Source organism: Ranitomeya variabilis, chromosome 4 (genome assembly GCF_051348905.1).
Source record: "Ranitomeya variabilis isolate aRanVar5 chromosome 4, aRanVar5.hap1, whole genome shotgun sequence".
Lineage (NCBI taxonomy): Eukaryota > Metazoa > Chordata > Amphibia > Anura > Dendrobatidae > Ranitomeya > Ranitomeya variabilis.
Genome location: NC_135235.1, coordinates 207,914,748 through 207,933,497, shown reverse-complemented (window position 1 = coordinate 207,933,497; position 18,750 = coordinate 207,914,748). Strand labels below are relative to the sequence as shown.

The 18,750-nt window shown below is 41.4% G+C and overlaps 1 protein-coding gene across 1 annotated transcript; it reads right to left on the bottom strand.

Moving 5' to 3' along the window:
- Positions 1 to 588: 588 nt before the first annotated feature.
- Positions 589 to 8,736, bottom strand: LOC143770292 (achaete-scute homolog 1-like). Its single transcript, XM_077259781.1, has 2 exons — positions 8,001 to 8,736; positions 589 to 4,488 (listed from the first exon to the last, which is right to left on the bottom strand). The coding sequence occupies exon 1, from the start codon at positions 8,526 to 8,528 to the stop codon at positions 8,013 to 8,015; it is 516 nt and encodes a 171-aa protein (XP_077115896.1). The 5' UTR covers positions 8,529 to 8,736; the 3' UTR covers positions 589 to 4,488; positions 8,001 to 8,012.
- Positions 8,737 to 18,750: the final 10,014 nt, after the last annotated feature.

Below are 18,750 nucleotides of genomic sequence, written 5' to 3'. Positions count from 1 at the left end.
TGGAACAATCAATACAAATGTAAAACTTTAAATTGAAAAATTTATCTAAAATAAATCTTCATTGGAATATGAGCAATTTACAATATGGGATGACTGTTCCTGTGTAGAAATTTTATGCAACAGCGTGAACTACATCCCTTTGGCTATTGTCAATATTAATTAGTTCCAAAGCAGATTCTGCTCTGAGCGAATTTAATTATTTAACCCCCTTCTGGCATTAATGTGTACATTTTGTTGAATTCTTTAACTTAGAGGAGTTGCCTGCTTTTGAAAACTAACTTTCAGACAACTTTTATGGCAATTCTTAGCTAATAGTGAGGGGTCCCATGAGTCCTCACTATCAATACAATGTAGAGCAGGTTCAAAAAGCGCATCTTGCCAAGGAGGACCTGGCTTATTAGCGGATTACATATACAACCCAATACTTTGTGTAATGCTTCAAATCTCCTCTGGAGGCACTGCAGAGGTAGTGAACACTTGTTGCTTGGTTCATCCACAGATTATAGCTAAAATCCAAAGGTGTTAGCAGTAAGATATTTTATATTTAGTTTATTGTCAGGTTACTTTCTAACAATAAGAGATTATACAAAATGGACAGCCTGTTATGAGGGTTAGAAATAAGAAAAATAGTGTTGAATGTGACTTCATAATCCCTCATAAGCCTTGTGATTGGGTATCATAAGCCTGCCACGGGTGGTTCAAGCTTTGGTTCCCTCACTTCACTTTGGCCACTATGAGCTTGAGCAAGGCTTCTCTCTCCAAAATTAACAGCAAGAACAAGTAAACTTATATAACAGTCATATCACATTATCTTTTATAAGGGGTTACCAAAAGGGGAAGATATGTTTTGGACATTCCTTATTCATAGTGAGTGCTAGTAGTGGTGGAGAGAACATCACTAGGCAAGAAGGGCATATTTTGGTATTTGTTATGGTGATCACTGTACTGCCTGTACAATCCTGGATACAAAGAAGGAAAAGAAGGGTTTCGGCTAGTCATATTTATGTAAAGAGGCTTCCTATGACTTTGGAAAGTATCTTCATTAGCAGGTCCAAAGCAGGGCAATAGGTATTTAGTGTAGAATTCCCAAGCATATCCATGAAGTATAACGCTATATTAATATGGTTCCATATTGTAAATGGGTCATAGTAAGTTTAGATCAACATCACTAGAAGATTTATACCTTTAATTGCCCCATCCTATGTGTAAATATATTTTATTTATATTGCAGGATTTGGAAAATTATTCTTTTTCCATATTATTGACCCTATTTAAATTAACTTTTTTTATTTTGATGGAAGGAATCTAGGACAAGCTCAGGACCCCATTGCGGTACCTAAAATGATTAAAAAGATTAATGCAGAAATGTTCTAGTTTTACTATACATTTTCTTGACCTTGTTAAGAATACTAAAGGGGTTGACTGGTTAAAAAAGAAACCTTCTGAAATACCCCACCAGACCAATTTTGAATCCTTATCCAATATCTAAAATGATTCCTTACATCAGACATCAGTGTAATTTACTAACGTAGGGTTGATTTTAATGAGAAAAGTGTAATGTTTAATTTTCCATGCGGTGCTGTTGATAAATTGAAGACTTGCCTAGTTCACCAATCACTAGCTACAGTAGTGACCTCACTGATGTCCACTGCAGTCATTGATTGGCTGCAGCAGTCCCATGTCCAAGTCAAAAAGTCATCACTGAAGGCAGGATACAGAGACTGATGGGTGGCCTACATAGTTGTGACATGTATGTAGTGGGTTCACTAAGGTATTATTACGTTTATTATTTAATTCCATTCTCCGTTTTAGAAGAAAAAAATTCAAGGGGCTGAACAAGTCCTTTAAAGATCCCAATTATGAGTGGTTTGGGTAAAGTTTCTACTATAAGAATATGGCTGTTCTATATGAATTTTTCCATTTTTTTTCTCAATTTGTACAAAACAGAACACAAGTTATAATGCAATAAAAAAAGTTTTCTGTTTTTTAATTAGAAAAATAGCTTAATGTGCGGGTTAGAAAATCTATAAGTAAAAAGAAATTATCTACAAATAAATAAGTTAAGAGTTTAGGAATCAGCGGTGTCTTGGCGAGTGTCAGTCCTTATATGCAGTATGTCCTTTATCCAGAAATATCTATGCTTAAAGTGCAATCCCCTCATGCACTTTGCTGATTCCCTGGATGTCAGACACTTTATAGGCACAAGTCTTTACAGGCCAGGGAAGATGCTGGGTAGACGAAGGTCCTCGGTTCATCATGTATTTACATAGAGAATTGTCCCCAGTTTCGGAGAGTTGCCATGATTCATGGGTTGCTCTACATTCTTCCATCTGTGCATTGTGGGTTTGGAGTAAATGACTGAACAAATAATGTACACGTTTCAATGCAAATACATATATATACATCACGAGGAATCCCAAGTATCAGTGCTTTGACTAACAAATTACAAAGGTAGTCTGGAGCGACTCGGGCTTAAATATAACTAGTACTAGCAATTGGAGGTAGATACGTATCGATATTGCATAACTAGCCTTACTGTATGAGCCATTGGTTGGAAAACCATTGTTTCTTTTTAACCATATTGACCAGTCTGGCGCTCTAGTTGGTAGTGGGTAGTGCATGAAGGAATAGGGTATTCTTGATGGTGAGACGTGGATTGCTCAGGGCCAGTAAAGGCATTGGATCACTATGTATCTACGTGGCTACTGGTAAGCAACCATGGGTGGTTATATAGGTCCTAAATGGCAGTGTATATTGGGAAAGTAGTAAAGTTGGCCATGCACATGAGGTAGCTTACATTCGGCAGACAGCTACCTCTCCCGACTCCCCCATAGAGGAAAAGAGGAGAAAGCAGCTGCCACACATCACTGGCAGAGGCTTATCTATCCTGACAATGAAAGGATGACCATTGAAATTCCAACTCCCTGATCTCTCCCTAAACATCACCATGCAATTTAGATGGTCAGCCAGGCCTGCCAAATTTGTGGGTTCAGCCAACTTTCATCTAATGTGTATAGGGGCCTTGGGGACTACCCATGCCCAGTAAAGTGAAGCATTTAGACATAGCATCACCAGACTGCCTGTGTGAGCATAGGTAGCCAACATTGGTCTTTTTTTTATCCCTTTAATGAGAGGCCATTGATATCTTTCAATGGCCAGCAGTGCAGGTCCTCTGTCTATATCAATGTCTTTGGAAATCGTTCCAGTAAAAGGGCTTTACAGCTCCCTGTTGGTTGCTTTTTTAATTGTATGTGCTAAGAAATGTCCCTAACTGAGTGTATGTTTGCAGAAATTGCTGTAACAGCTGAGCCACACAGTGTTTAAAGGGGAAATGTTACTGGATTTTTTCATTTAAAGTAAGTATCTCCTCCAGTTGCTGCTTCTCCACTGATTCTGGAACAGTTTCTCTTTTTCTCCTGTTCTCCTCCGTTCCAAAGTTATGGGCGTATAACACAGAATGTCTCTGTGGGTGTGGCTGTGTTTTGATTGGCTAGCGTCAAAAAGGAAACAAACTCTCCCAGAGCTGATTGAAGCAAACATGTCTATCTTTTTTTATCAGGGGGCATAACTTTGGAACGGAGGGGCACAGAAGAAAAAGGAAAACTGCTCCAGAATCAGTGAAACGGCAGCAATTAGAAGTGGTACTCAGTTTAAGTTACTATAACTGAAGAAAAGTCCCCTTTAAGTAAAGTATTTGAATTTGGCATAGTGGAGTGACTGTATGGGCTATTGGTAGTGAATCAGTGGTTCTTTCCTAATTATATGGACCAGCCTAGGTCTTTAAATTTAAGTACAGTTGCAGCTGGGGGGTCTACCTTGGTCTATTGGAGGGTCTACTATTGGTTGTATCTGTATTGTATATGACCAACAATTTGGGATGAATGAGTGGTGCCGGCATGGCGGGTAGAGATGATGCCTGAGTGAAAAGGTTAATAGGTCGCAGGGCACTTACTATAATCTGACAACCAATGCAATGGCCCATCTCTGTCACCGAGGCTTTTTGATGTATATATTATTCAGAGATTTCCTTTGCTTTTTTTTTGCACTATGCAGGGTCTGTTTATTCTCGGATCCATTAGTTGAATGCATTTTGGCTGCAAGATTCAGTCCTTTATGTAGCCTGGAGCAAGAGAAAGCTCTCAGTAAACAGTGCCTTTTCTGATCCATAGAAAAGATGAGGATTTCGGGATACAATAGGTCTCACTTAAAAGCCCTTCTCCAGAGGTGGATTTGTGGTCCCTCTGAGTAAGAATCAAAGAGTACATAGTAAATACAAAAACGCATAAAAAGGGACTGAAAATACTGATTTAACCAAACATATGACCCTCCTAAATACAAATGGTAGTCCACTGCCAGCAAATATATATATATACATTTTCACATATAAATAACTCTATATATTAACATTTAAGAGTTTCACAAATCGTTTCCGGTCCTGATGAGAAATATCGTTGCAGGAATTTTATTCAAACTCTGATCCCAATTGACCTAAAGGGCAAAGAGGGAAAAAAAAGTAATTATAGATATATAGACAGCAAAATATATTCAATAACGTGCCTCTGAAATAAAAAAAATCATTTACCGTAAGTCTAAATCCAGTGAAATTAACATGGGTAAGCTGCAATACCTCAGTCAACCAGCGGAGAAGGCGGCGCTGTTTTTGGACCTTTTTTTCTAATAATGTACATCCTAATATTTTTTTTAATAAATAGTGTTTTTGGAAAGGTACTATATGGCGGTAAATATGAGTGCAACTTGCGACCAGAAGTCCAACAAGATTAGTTTGGGACCCCATTGACATACATTAGATGCGATGTGTCACTGCGATCTTCATATTTCTTGACCATAGCACAAATATGGAACTAAAAGTGTATGTTCACGTTTTTACGAGCTTACTGATGGATCCCCAGTTAACTCTTTCTGCAGGCAACAGTAGGCCGTGGAACACAGAGCCTATAGAAGGCAAACTGTGCAAAATTTGTGAAGAAACCCAATGGCAAAAATGCTTTTTAAGCAAAAAAAAAAATGTCCCCAAAGGTAGACAACAAACATTTGGAAGCACAATGGAGAAAGACTCTTATTACCATGTAGGACTCCTTAACAAGATTGCATGATCGGGATCTTTTAGGGCATATGGTCATCTAAGGGTGTCCCACTTGGGTTCCTCATTTATGATCCATAGCTATGAAATTATATAGAGAATTAATCATCTCTCGTGACTTCTCCCAGTAAAATTAGTTATTCGCCTGGGGTGCCGGGAGCGGGATCTTTGGCAATCAGCTGATCATTGCGAAAAAAAAAACCGCTCTCTGAAAGTTGTCATCTGTGACTAGTCTACCCCTTTAAGAAAACCGATGTTATACATAACTAGATATAAAAGAAAAGGAAAAAAGAAACTGAGTGGGTTTATTTGATCTCGGAGGTATGCATGATTCTCCGCTCCCAGAAAATGAGCAATCGAAAAGAGCTTGTGATTCACAAAGGCGGATAAAGAAAACAGTGAGATTCTGAGAGATACAGTCAGCAAACAACGAGACTCTTAAAAAATGAAGACCTGGTGCATTAGACTGAGACTGAAGAGGATCAGTAAACAGACGCAGACGACGTCCAATGATAGGAACAGAGTGTCAGTAAACAGACTGGAACCCAACACATGGTCTGGTATGCTCTTCTACGCTGTGTCGAAAAGAGGGCACTACCGAGTGTTTTAATGGCCAACGCTCAGCTAATTTTGCTGAAAGGCCAAATGGGCTAAAAAAAAAGGAAAAGGGCCCAGATGCGTTGTTCTAAGAGGGATAAAGTTATAGGGTCAGTTACTCAAATTGATTTTTGACATTGAACCTGTCCTTGTGTCATCCCTTTGGCTCAGTTTGCTACCCAACCCAACTCAAGACAAGTTGGACTTCTTGGTTCCTCCTGGCATCCAACATTCTCGGCACTTATGCCTGCCCCTAGAGCTTTGGTACCTAAGTGATACCCAATAATGTCAACACCCCCCACACACACAACCTGGTCCTACGCGTTTCGGCCCTCTTTTAGTGGCATCTTGAGGGGAATATCGGTAGTGTTGGGGTAAGTATGAATACACAGGACAGGGGTCATCTGGCACCGCTGAGGGTCAGCTTTAGACGCCCTACATTAGGCCTAGTGCCACTGCACGGCCACTTATGTATTTTGCTACCCATCTTATACTTTCTCCAAAACTACCGATATTTCCCTGAAGAGGCCACTAAAAGTGGGCCGAAACGCGTAGGAACAGCTTGTGTGTGTGTGAGGGTGACATTATTAGGTATCACTTGGGTGCTGCCTTTGGACAGGAGCTTTCATATGGGGTACGACTAGGGAGTTTAGGGGCTATACACGCCGAACAGGTGTCTCAAGACAAGGATGAGATCCTTCCATTTTTTGTTTGCACTGGTTGAGTCGTGGGCACTTTATATGTTATTTCTGCATATATTTGAAACCATGTTTGTTATATGTATTGTCTGCTTTTAACTAATCTGACACCAAATTTGGTTATTTGCGTTGATGAAAGGTCATGCTTTAAGGTAGTCTTTGCTGTATACACATCAATTACCAATATAATTTTGGGTGACTTATTACCTTTGTATGCCTTTGCTGGTATAATAACCAAAATGGAACACCCCTGTCCTGTATTGTCAGCCATTGACATTTTCCTCAAACCCAGAAGCCTATTGATCTCAATGGAGTGTTACGTTCCCCATAAAACTGTAATCGGATGACGATAAGACTCCCACCTGTAAGAGTCCGCGATGGACAGATGTGCTAAGGGCTCAATACTGACAGCAGTGATGTGGTACAATGACTTTGCTATTTAGGGCTATAGGAAAGTTGGCTCACAACCAATACAGTCCATTTACGTCTTGCTTATTTTTTTTTTGCATATTGAGTTTGTTGATGGGAATTATAGTCTCACGTTGATTGGCAAGCTGTTACTTTTTCAATATTTGATATCTGCTTTTGAACAGTATCTAATATTATTGCTGACATCGTTGACAATTAAGTAACTTCTACAGGAAAAATGAAGAGACCTAGAAGATGGAGGTAAAGACTAATCATGTTTTTAAGAGAAGGTGACGGTGGGACGTAGAGTGACTAGACGCAAAGGATAGGTGGAAACACCAGAGGGCACCATCATAGTCATGACCATTTTATTTTCTTTTTTCACACTTGCTTGGTAATTTGTTTCTTAATTTTCTGGATGGGAGTAGTTTTGCAACATCTGATGAACCACAGTTTGGGGACAACTGATCATTAACAATCAAGCGCCTCCATTGTATCTGTTATTTTAGTCATTGCAATCACTTCTGTTGTCAGATCAAATCTTCCAATTTTTTTCCCATTACTGGTAACTGAGGCTTACGAAAGTGTCGCTCACATTCTGTGATTTATACTATGCGGCAATTTGCTGACTTGATTATTTGGGGAGGGGGGGCAATTTATAAAAAAATGACGGACAGCTCATGTTTTTTTTAATAGACATATTGAAAAATTATAATTCTAAAAATGACTTGAAATACATGTCTACAGCTCAGATTTTTGGTATCACTGCATTATCAGATTCGCTGTACAATGATGAAAATTATGACCACATTGACTTGGACGAAATTTTGCAACCTTAAACAAAATATCATGAAAATATCCATTTTATTTTTCCGGACACTGGAAAAAAATATTTTTACTGAGTGCCCAAGATTATACACCTGGTTGGTAATCCTGGTTTGGTCCCCATATGCAGATCTTGGACACAGTGACTACTAGAGATCTTGGACTTATTTGCATTGCGAATTTTCATGTCCATGTACATAGGATGAAAAATTTAGCTCAAGCATAAATTGTGAGAACTTTAATAAACTTTTCTTTTGTAAATTCCCTTACATAATCTCCTATACCTTTATTTCACATCCCACCCTAAGTAGCCAGGACATGGATGCCTAGTTTGCCCGTTTGCTAAATGATGTCTTTACAGGTGCACCTACCTCTTAGTGATGCTATCCCCAACCATGCAATGTCAAGAAGAAGTCTGCATCTGACACACTGCTGTCCTCCCGGGAGCACTCTTCAGATGTACATGGAGAACAAGACCCTGGTGACAAAGGCATGGATCCCGAGTCCACTGAGCAGGTGCTTCCACATGGTGAGAGTCCATCAGAGCTTGGTCCTCCCTGTGTGTCCACTCCGGCTTTCCTATCCAAAAGAAGGCTTTGTAGGGCTCGTATATACTCAACGGCAGATCGGAGGGTCTCCACTTTACTCATCTTCTTATTAGGACCCTGAGCTTGGGGTACATGCTGTCTCAGTTTAGCAAAACCAAGGTTGACCAACTTCACCCTATTCCTCTCCCTCTCATTCCGTCTTTCCGAGGTGGAAGAGATGACGCTCTTGGTGGCGCAGGAACCACTACGTCGTTGACACCTGAGCCTATGCGGTGATCCTGAACGTGCGCCACTTTTGCGTAAAGTCCTCGGTTGCCTCTCGGGGCTCCTCTGCTCTTCCGGGGTCTCCATATATGTGAGGTAGAACAGGTGCTTCACTTTTGCTCTTCAAGGAGGTTAACACAAAGGGAATGAGACCCCTGGCTGCGTCCCTTGAAATGATCTGATTTGTTGCTCTGCTACCTGAGCTGATTCGTATCCTGTAATAAGCCAGGATCTGCCGAAAAGAGGTAACACCCCTGTCAGCCGGTCATGACATGTCCCTGATCATATATCTCATGCACTTCCTTGTGCACCACTGTGTATATCCCACTCCTGGCTCAATAACACCCCCTCCCACCAATCAACTTACACTACTTTCACTAGAGATTTCTTTTCACTGACTGATCCCTCCTTGCTTTAAACTTTCTCATGAAGTCCCAGGAGGGGGGAGATGAGAAAAAAAGGCACAAAGTCCCGCCTGTTAATGATGGACAGCTGTGTTTTCAGTTATGTGCGTTACAGTCTCCGATATCAATATCAGTTATAAGGTGGAACATCTGCCGGACCAAAGATTACATCTATATTGCAATTGTAAAATATTCTTCCCCATGGCTGGAGGAAGAAATCACCATTATTCCATGAACGGTCCTTCCCTCTTCTGTTTCCTTTATTTCTAAAGTTATGTTCCGTTTGTTTGTTCCTTTCAGGAATTAATGTGCAGAATGAATCAAAGCCATAACGGATGCAAACAAAAGCAGAGGAACCCTATTGATTATTATGGAGGGTCAGTTTTTTGTGTTCCAATAATTGATGTAAAACAGAAACCCCCTAATATCAGTAATGCAACAGATCTGCCCTGCACATGAATTTGTTTGTATGCTGTTTTAGAAAAGAAGACAAACGGAACGGGAAAACTCAAATGTGAACGTCGCCAAAGCTACGACACTTTATATGGCCACTGATGGAGCCACTGCTGAAGATTCCACCAAGCGAAACGTTCATGGAATGTTGGAAGGCAATATATAACAAGTGACGTGCCTTTCTGGACTATGAAGAATTTTGATGATCATTTGTGTTGAAGATAGCCACCGCATAGTCCTCCTATATTCAAGATGGCCACCACATAGTGCTCCTATGTTCAAGATGGCCACCTCAGTAGCAGAGGGAGCACAGAAAAGCTGCTGCAGCAGTGGCCATCTTAACCGTAACTTTAGTCTCACTAGACGTGGTCACCAGATAAGGTGACTATTGTAATGCCGCGATCACTAGTGGGTTGGAGAATACTAGCTTGGCAATGGGATAAACGTAGACAGGCACGTTTTTTCACATAAACAGTCTATTTGGTTTATTATGTAGTCATAAACCAGGTCATGCACAGTCCATTACATACTTCATGGAACACAATAGGCACCAACAGATGACATTAAGTTGCAGCTTTAACTCAGATACTTCATATACGGCTTTAACTCACAGTTCAGACCCTACACCCGCCAGTCCTCCTTGACTAGTTCCCGGGGGGGTGTCCATATGCCGTATCAATGTCTCTACTCATATAGCACACATGACATTAGTTCGCAGTTTCTAATCACGCAGGACCAGTTACCGTGGGAGACCGCATGGTTCACAGAAACCCCTTTTATCTGGAAGTTACCTTTCTGGAGCTCCTGCTCCATATGTTGACTCCTTGTCAGTCCACACTCCTGGAAAGCAGCCTAACCAGGATCACTGTCCTTGTGATCAGGGCACTCATGACAGTCCAGACCCTCCGAATGTCGGGAGCTCCCCAACACAGTGCCGTCACCGACTCTGCACATTCAGCCTTTCTGTGCGCTATTCAGGGATCCAGTCCTACTCCCAGGACCTCCCAACACACAGGCCTCTCCATGCGCTCTTCAGGACGTCCCTCCCCACTTGGGACCGTCCAACACACAGGCCACGCAGTGCCAAAGCCCCACCTATTCAGGGAGACATCATTCCCAACACATAGGCTTCCAGGACCTTGCACATGGACCATACAGATCCAAACACTCTCCACCATGTGACCACGCCATGGTCACATTATGTACCTGTAACCCCTCCACTGGGTGGGAGGTGTGTGTGTGGTTAGTCAGACCCACCCAGCTCACCAACTAACCCTGTAAGCCTCCCTTTACAATTATACAAACACTTGTGGGACTACAGGTCCCAGAACAACAACATTACTGGCTTAGAGCGCAGACTCCCTCTGCCACACATACCGGCCATTTACAATCATGCCGGACACTGTTTCATTACCACCATTACAGTTATGCCTCCATGCGTATCCTGAGGAGCACATACAGCGCCCACTAGCTGTAACAGGGGTCACTGCATCACACTATACATGACAAATTTATGTTTCTTTTCTGTGTTTTAACATATATCATTGGCTTTTGACTTTATAGTATTCTGGAACTTGTAGTTCTACTACCACACCCAAGAGTAGGATCGCCTTTGAGCCTTCACACACTGGTTCAGATTTAGCAGTTCGGAACAACTGTCTTTGTTGCCCACGGCAACCAATCAGAGCTCAGCTTTTATTTCATAAACAGCTGTGATAAAATGAAAGCAGCACTGTGATTGGTTGCCATGGGCAGGAAAGACAGTTACTGTTTTTGTCTGTGTTTCTGTAAGAATGATAACACACAATAAAAAAACATTGTGGTTTTTGTGATGTTTGTGTAGTATTTACCATTTTTTACATATTTTACCGCAGACTTAAAAAAAAGGGCACGTCAAGATCGTGTGAACAAAAAACGCCACAAAAAATGCCTAATATTCGTCTCCATTTTTATAAGCTCACAAAAAACTGACTAGCTTAAAGGGTTTTTTTCCGGTTTCAGAAAACCCGTTTAAAAACCCCCCAAAAAACTCTGCCTTATTCTCCCTTCCCGGGTCCAACACTGAGTCTCAGCCGCTGCTCCTAGTGTCTGTAATTGTCTGCAGCGCTGACATCACTTTGACAACGGTGCAGCCATTCAGCGAGCGGTGGCCTTAGAACCACTGACTGGCTGCGGCGCTAATGATGTGACATCACTGCTGCAGACAATTACAAACACCGGGAACAGCTGTGATTGTTGCTGCGATCTGAGCTAGACTTGTGTGCCAGCTGTATGACGCAGCCGTCACCCGCACTGTATAGCGTGGGTGCAGCTCCATACATGCGGTGTCCATCTTACATGTACGGTGGATATCATAAATTAAAGTGGGGCCCCCAGGCACCGTGGGCCCCGGCACTTGCTGGCGCCGACCCTGATTGCCAGTTCTACTGTATAAACATATGATTACTGCAATTGTATGAAACAAATCAGTAATTGTTGTGCTTCTTATGTCTCCAAGGCATTATAGCTCATCAGAGGCAGAGCAGCAGGTGTTTTTAGGTATTCTCCCATGTACTACAAGCCCCATCATGCAATGCAGGATTGTGGCCATGCAAAAGTCTCAGTGCTCAGAGGAATAGATTTGTGAATATGACATTGATAACAGCAGACTATGTGAAGAATGGAGAATGGAAAGTGCTAGCAAGCTTTGGACAACCTGGAAACTAGTAGGAGCACCCCCCCCCCCCAGTATGAATTGAGTAGGAGGGTATCCCCTGGGGCGTCTCACATTACCAGGTAAATAATGTCCTCCAGCAAACTGACATTTCAGGGACTGATGATTGTGAACCTCTCCAGAGTGAACATTTGTATGCATGTAAGAATTCCTATGTAACTAATAAATTGTCAATTGTTCCTTACCCACAGGTGAAAAAAAGAGGGTGCAGAGGTAGCAGTCATCTGGTGGGGGGCCTAAAGGTCCCTCTTCCATAATCAAACTGCAGTAGGATAAATCGTACATGGGTTGTACAAATTTTGCCTTTGAGCTCCCTGGCAAAAACTAAAGCGCTGAGGAGCCGAGGCCACAAAAGTCACCAACGTTCTGCTGACTCCATAACTGCAGAGTCCAGACCTCCTCTGGTATTAACATCACCATAAAAAGTATACATCAGGAGCCTCATGCCAAGGATTTTCCTGCCTAAACCACTATATGCAGCCGTACATCACCAAGCACAATGCCAAGTGTCAGATGTAGTGGTGTAAAGCTGCCACTACTGGACTATGGAGGAGACATGTTCTGTGCCGTGACGGATCACACTTCTCTATCTGGCATCTGGTTTTGGTGAATGACAGGAGAACGTTATCCCCTGACTGCACTGTGCCCACTGTACAGTTTGGTGGAGGAGGGATAGTGCTATGGGATGCTATCAGGGGTCGGACGCAACAACTCCATACTAATGTCTGCGGACTTAGAAGGGGAGGTCATAACAGACCTATGGTGTAATGTAGAGGGGGCACATATCGTGTATACACATATATATTAATGTACAGAGTCGGAATAGCCCATCAGAAAACCAGGGGATTCTACAGTGAACCAGGGGTCAACAATGGGCCCCTAATTGTCACAAACAATATAATAAAACATAATTGTAGCACAGGACATAATGCATAGCATGAGTGACCAAACCTAAAGGCCGAAAACTGAGTAGACCATCAATCAACATCTCATCCTGTCACTGACACTGCCGTACTGAATGTATGAGGCCATACTGCTTGAATGCACATGGAAAGGCAAGACCACCATGCTGTGAGGAGACACAAGGGCTAACAATAAGGATGCGGGTGACATGACAGCAGGATACATCCTGTGTTCAGCTAATATGACAATAAGACCCTCCATGACCACTTATGAGACCCCATGAGAAAACTCTAAATTCCTACAACTACTGTATATATGTATACATGGGCTTTTATACAAGATACAAGGTGCAGTAGATCGAATCATGAAAACAAAGGGTTTACATTAGGCACAATGAGATGGCGATGCTCACTTTGGGTATTGGTCATCAGGATGCACTGGCCAGACCCCATCTTGTGAAGTTTTGGAGACTTTTTTGGCTTTTTCTGCCATTGCTTCCACTAAGTCTATTTCCGATTCTGCTTCGTGAAACTGAATTTTCTCAATGTGAAAATTGAAAGCATTCTGAAAAAGTGGGAAAAAATGAACCAAAGTACAAGTATCAACGACTTCTTACAACCAACATCTATGATTTTTACCCAAATGCATTTCCCCAAGCCTGATACACATGACGGAGCCTTGCGTTTCAAAGCTTTGTGATGTCTTTAGCACAGAGCCATATAGTCTCCATGCACTGGTGTACAGACTTTCCGTATAGTCTCCATGCACTGGAGTCAAGGAACAATCATCATATATAGTGACACACAGATTTCTATATGTACTCAAAACAGAACATATAAACCAAAACGTGAGTACTAGCTCATGGCCCAACGAGTGAGACAAAAAGATCCCCATGATGTGACCATGATCTACGATATGGTGGCGAATGGGATGTCATCGCTTCCTTCTAAACAAGTGGACTTCCAAGTGGTGTTCCGCTCTGTACACTTAAGGGAAGAAAAGCTAATAAGTTGGGATCCTGGATGTCAGACCCCCCACCGATCTGATATTGATGATTTATTCTGTGGGTAGGTCATCAATATAAAAGTAGTTGACAACCCCATTAAGCCTTAAAGTGGAGCCCAATGGTGCAACTGTCACCTACATCCAAAAGTCACTTCCATCTACAGGGATGAATGAGCACAAGCATATGCACGTATTTGCCCCTGCAGGGAGATGTGGCTATTGGGTCCATGTGGCATCCGCACCATCAAACCCTACCATGTAAAGTAATTAAACAAGTTATTACCTATCCACCAGATAGGTGATCGAGGGAGTCCAACCTCTTAGATTGATCGCTAAAATGAGTAATTTGCATTCTAGACGGATCATGGAATGGGTGTGCACTTGCTCATCTACTAGTCCATTAATTTTCTATGGGACTACCAGAAAAAGCCAAGAGCAGCTCTCGGCAGCCCTCTAAGGAAGAGCACCGGTCAAGCATGCACACTCTTGCTCCATCTCAAGGAGATAAAAGTGCACCCTTCTGCCGGTTGGTTGGACCTTCACCGATCGATTCTGTGAATAGGTGATGATTTGTTTTCACCTGCCAACACTTTGAGGCCAAGAAATGGGTCAAATTTTGGTGTAAATCTATGTCTGCTCATAGGAGACCACGAGCAAAGTTGTGCAAGCAAGAAGTCACCAAATTGTTTGCGTTATAAAAGCATTTCTATCAAATGGAGCCATTTTACTAAATTACCCTCTGTGGCAACGAAATAAAGCAGCCATTCCAGAAGCCTAGCATGTGTCGGTCACCGAGACCTCACTCCTCCCGAATTCCCATTCATCATCAGTAGTGTGATTAGCGAATAAAGCCTTCATTAAAGCGTGCATTGTGATTATTTCATTTCTGCTGAAAATTACTAACTAGTGTGTGTTCTTTCTTATCTCAGCACACGAGACCCTTGACCTATGTAATTAGTGTCCCTGTTCCCTACCCTGCTATGCCCTTAGGTCTCCCGTTGCTAAGGAGGCATTGAGGGCCCCAGAAGCTAACAGCTGGAGTTCCGCCTTTTGCAAAGACTTCTTGCCTAATTGTTTTAATGAAGGTGGTCCCCGAGCTTTGTTCCGAGTGCCAGCACCAGACTGATACATGGTGCCTTCCAATACGTGCAGCTATTTTTCAAGCACGGTTCATTTATCATTTTAAATGTGAGCCTCTTCTCCTCCCGAAGAAGAAAACAGAGCTGGTGAGCCTTGATCGGATGCACAGGGTCCCACCCTGCCCTTCTGTTCCGGACTGAGCAGACTGTAGGGACCATATTGGTCCGAGCAAAAGTCATCCTGGCTGCATTGTGGCCGATGCAAAGCTTGAATTCACATGAACACTTCATCATTTCTACATAAAGGGACCAATGTATAGTGTGCAACTGTAGCATGCAAATAGAAACACAATGGAGGGGCCTAAGTGCCCCCGCTTTGCATATTTTTTTTTTTGCCAAGGAATAATGTAAAAATACAGGCTGAGCAAAAAGCAGAAATTGTATTGGGTAATGTGTGCTTCCTAGTGGATGAACAAGTTAGACTGGTTTAGGAGAGATCTTGAAATTTGGATAAATCCTACGTTATTGGTGATCCCTAGCTAACTCAGAACCAGGCTTTTAGGACTTTTTGAAGATGATTTTTATCACAGTTAGGCCGGCGTCACACTAGCGAGTTTTACGGACGTATGAGCGCAGAAAATACGTCCAGAAAATACGCATTGCACACGGCCCAATGATTCTCTATGGGGCAGCTCCTATCTGCCGTATATTACGCATCCGTAATATACGGCATGTTATGGGCATAGAAAATCGCAGCATGCTGCATTTGTCAGTGTATTGCGCAAAAAATATGCCAATGAAAGTCTATGGGGGCGGGAAAATTACGGATTACACACGGACCATGCGTGTGACTTGCGAGAAATACGCACCGGTGTTCTATAGAAAAGCCGGCAATTCAGTGCGGTGTACAGTAAAATCACACTGACAGAATAGAATAGGTAGAATAAATGTCTACACATAGAATAGGTATATATATATATATATATATATATATATATATATATATATATATATATATATATATATATATGTCAGTGAGACACACACACATATATATATATATATATATATACAGTCATATGAAAAAGTTTGGGCACCCCTATTAATCTTAAGCTTAATGTTTTATAAAAATGTTTTTTTTTGCAACAGCTATTTCAGTTTCATATATCTAATAACTGTTGGACCCAGTAATGTTTCTGCCTTGAAATTAAGTTTATTGTACTAACAGAAAATGTGCAATCTGCATTCAAACAAAATTTGACAGGTGCATAAGTATGGGCACCCTTATCATTTTCTTGTTTTAAATACTCCTACTTTTTACTGACTTACTAAAGCACTTTTTTTGGTTTTGTAACCTCATTGAGTTTTGAACTTCATAGCTAGGTGTATGCAATCATGAGAAAAGCTACTTAAAGTGGCCACTTGCAAGTTGTTCTCCTGTTTGAATCTCCTCTGAAGAGTGGCATCATGGGCTCCTCAAAACAACTGTCAAATTATCTGAAAACAAAGATTATTCAACATAGTTGTTTAGGGGAAGGATACAAAAAGCTGTCTCAGAGATTTAACCTGTCAATTTCCACTGTGAGGAACATAGTAAGGAAATGGAAGAACACAGGTACAGTTCTTGTTAAGGCCAGAAGTGGCAGGCCAAGAAAAACATTAGAAAGGCAGAGAAGAAGAATGGTGAGATCAGTCAAGGACAATCCTCAGACCACCTCCAGGGAGCTGCAGCATCAACTTGCTGCAGATGGTGTCACTGTGCATCGGTCAACTATACAACACACTGTGTTTTTTTGTCGCCATGCATAACGCCTTTTTGTATTACCAAACAACTCAATATTGGTTTCATGAGTCCACAGGACCTTCTTCCAAAAAGAAATTGGCTTCTCCAAATGTGCTTTTGCATACCTCAGCCGACTCTGTTTGTGGCGTGCTTGCAGAAACGGCTTCTTTCGCATCACTCTCCCATACAGCTTCTCCTTGTGCAAAGTGCGTTGTATAGTTGACCGATGCACAGTGACACCATCTGCAGCACGTTGATGCTGCAGCTCTCTGGAGGTGGCCTGAGGATTGTCCTTGACTGATCTCACCATTCTTTTTCTCTGCCTTTCTGATGTTTTTCTTGGCCTGCCACTTCTGGCCTTAACAAGAACTGTACCTGTGTTCTTCCATTTCCTTACTATGTTCCTCACAGTGGAAATTGACAGATTAAACCTCTGAGACAGCTTTTTGTATCCTTCCCCTGAATTAATAATCTTTGTTTTCAGATAATTTGACAGTTGTTTTGAGGAGCCCATGATGCCACTCTTCGGAGGAGATTCAAACAGGAGAACAACTTGCAAGTGGCCACTTTAAGTAGATTTTCTCATGATTGCATACACCTAGCTATGAAGTTCAAAGCTCAATGAGGTTACAAAACCAAAAAAAGTGCTTTAGTAAGTCAGTAAAAAGTAGATAGGAGTATTTAAAACAAGAAAATGATAAGGGTGCCCATACTTATGCACCTGTCAAATTTTGTTTGAATGCAGATTGCACATTTTCTGTTAGTACAATAAACCTCATTTCAAGGCAGAAACATCACTGTGCCCAACAGTTATTAGATATATGAAACTGAAATAGCTGTTGCAAAAAAACACATTTTTATAAAACATTAAGCTTAAGATTAATAGGGGTGCCCAAACTTTTTCATATGACTGTATATTTAATTCAGCGCTAGATAGCAGAAAAGCCGGTAATTCAATTGCCGGCTTTTGCTCTCTCCTTCGCAAACCCGACAGGATATGAGACATGGTTTACATACAGTAAACCATCTCATACTGTATCCCTTCTTTTATTACATATTCCTCTTTACTAATGTAACAAGAGTCTGTGTGTCAAATTTGTGGGCTCTAGCTACTAAATTAAAGGGTTAAATCCCAGAAAAAATGGCACATCTGTAAGATGCGCCTATTCTGGCACTTAGCCTCTCTCTTCCCACTCCCGTGTAGCGGTGGGATATGGGGTAATAAAGGGTTAATGTCACCTTGCTATTGTAAGGTGACATTAAGCCAGGTAATAATGGAGAGGCGTCAATTATGACACCTATCCATTATTAATCCAATAGTATGAAATGGTTAATAAAACACACACACATTATTAAAAAGTATTTTAATGAAAAAAAGACACATGGTGTTTTAATATTTTATTATACTCTTAATCCACCTGAAGACCCTTGTCACCTGAAATAAAGTTAAACAAAACAAACAACAATATTCTATACCTTCCGTCGTTCAGTCTTGTCCCGGCTGTAAATCCATCTGAAGGGGTTAAATCATTTTACACCCAGGAGCTCTGCTAATGCAGCTGTGCTCCTGACTATAAAACTTGGTGAATGAATGGAATGCAGGGGTGATGCGCCCTCTGCTGGATGAACTCATATGAACTCGAGCCTGGGAAGGCTTTTCAGAATATTTTCCCAGGCTCGAGTTCAGATGAGTTAATCTAGCAGAAGGCGCATCACTTGTTACATTAGTAAAGAGGAATATGTAATATAAGAAGGGATATGAGATAGTTTACTGAGTTTACTGTATGTAAACCATGTCTCATATCATGTCGGGTTTGTGAAGGAGATAGGAAAAGCCGGCAATTGAATTACCGGCTTTTCTGCTATCTAGCGTTGTATTAAACATAAATAAATATATATATATATATATATATATATATATATATATATATATGTGTGTGTCTCACTGACATATATATATATATATACA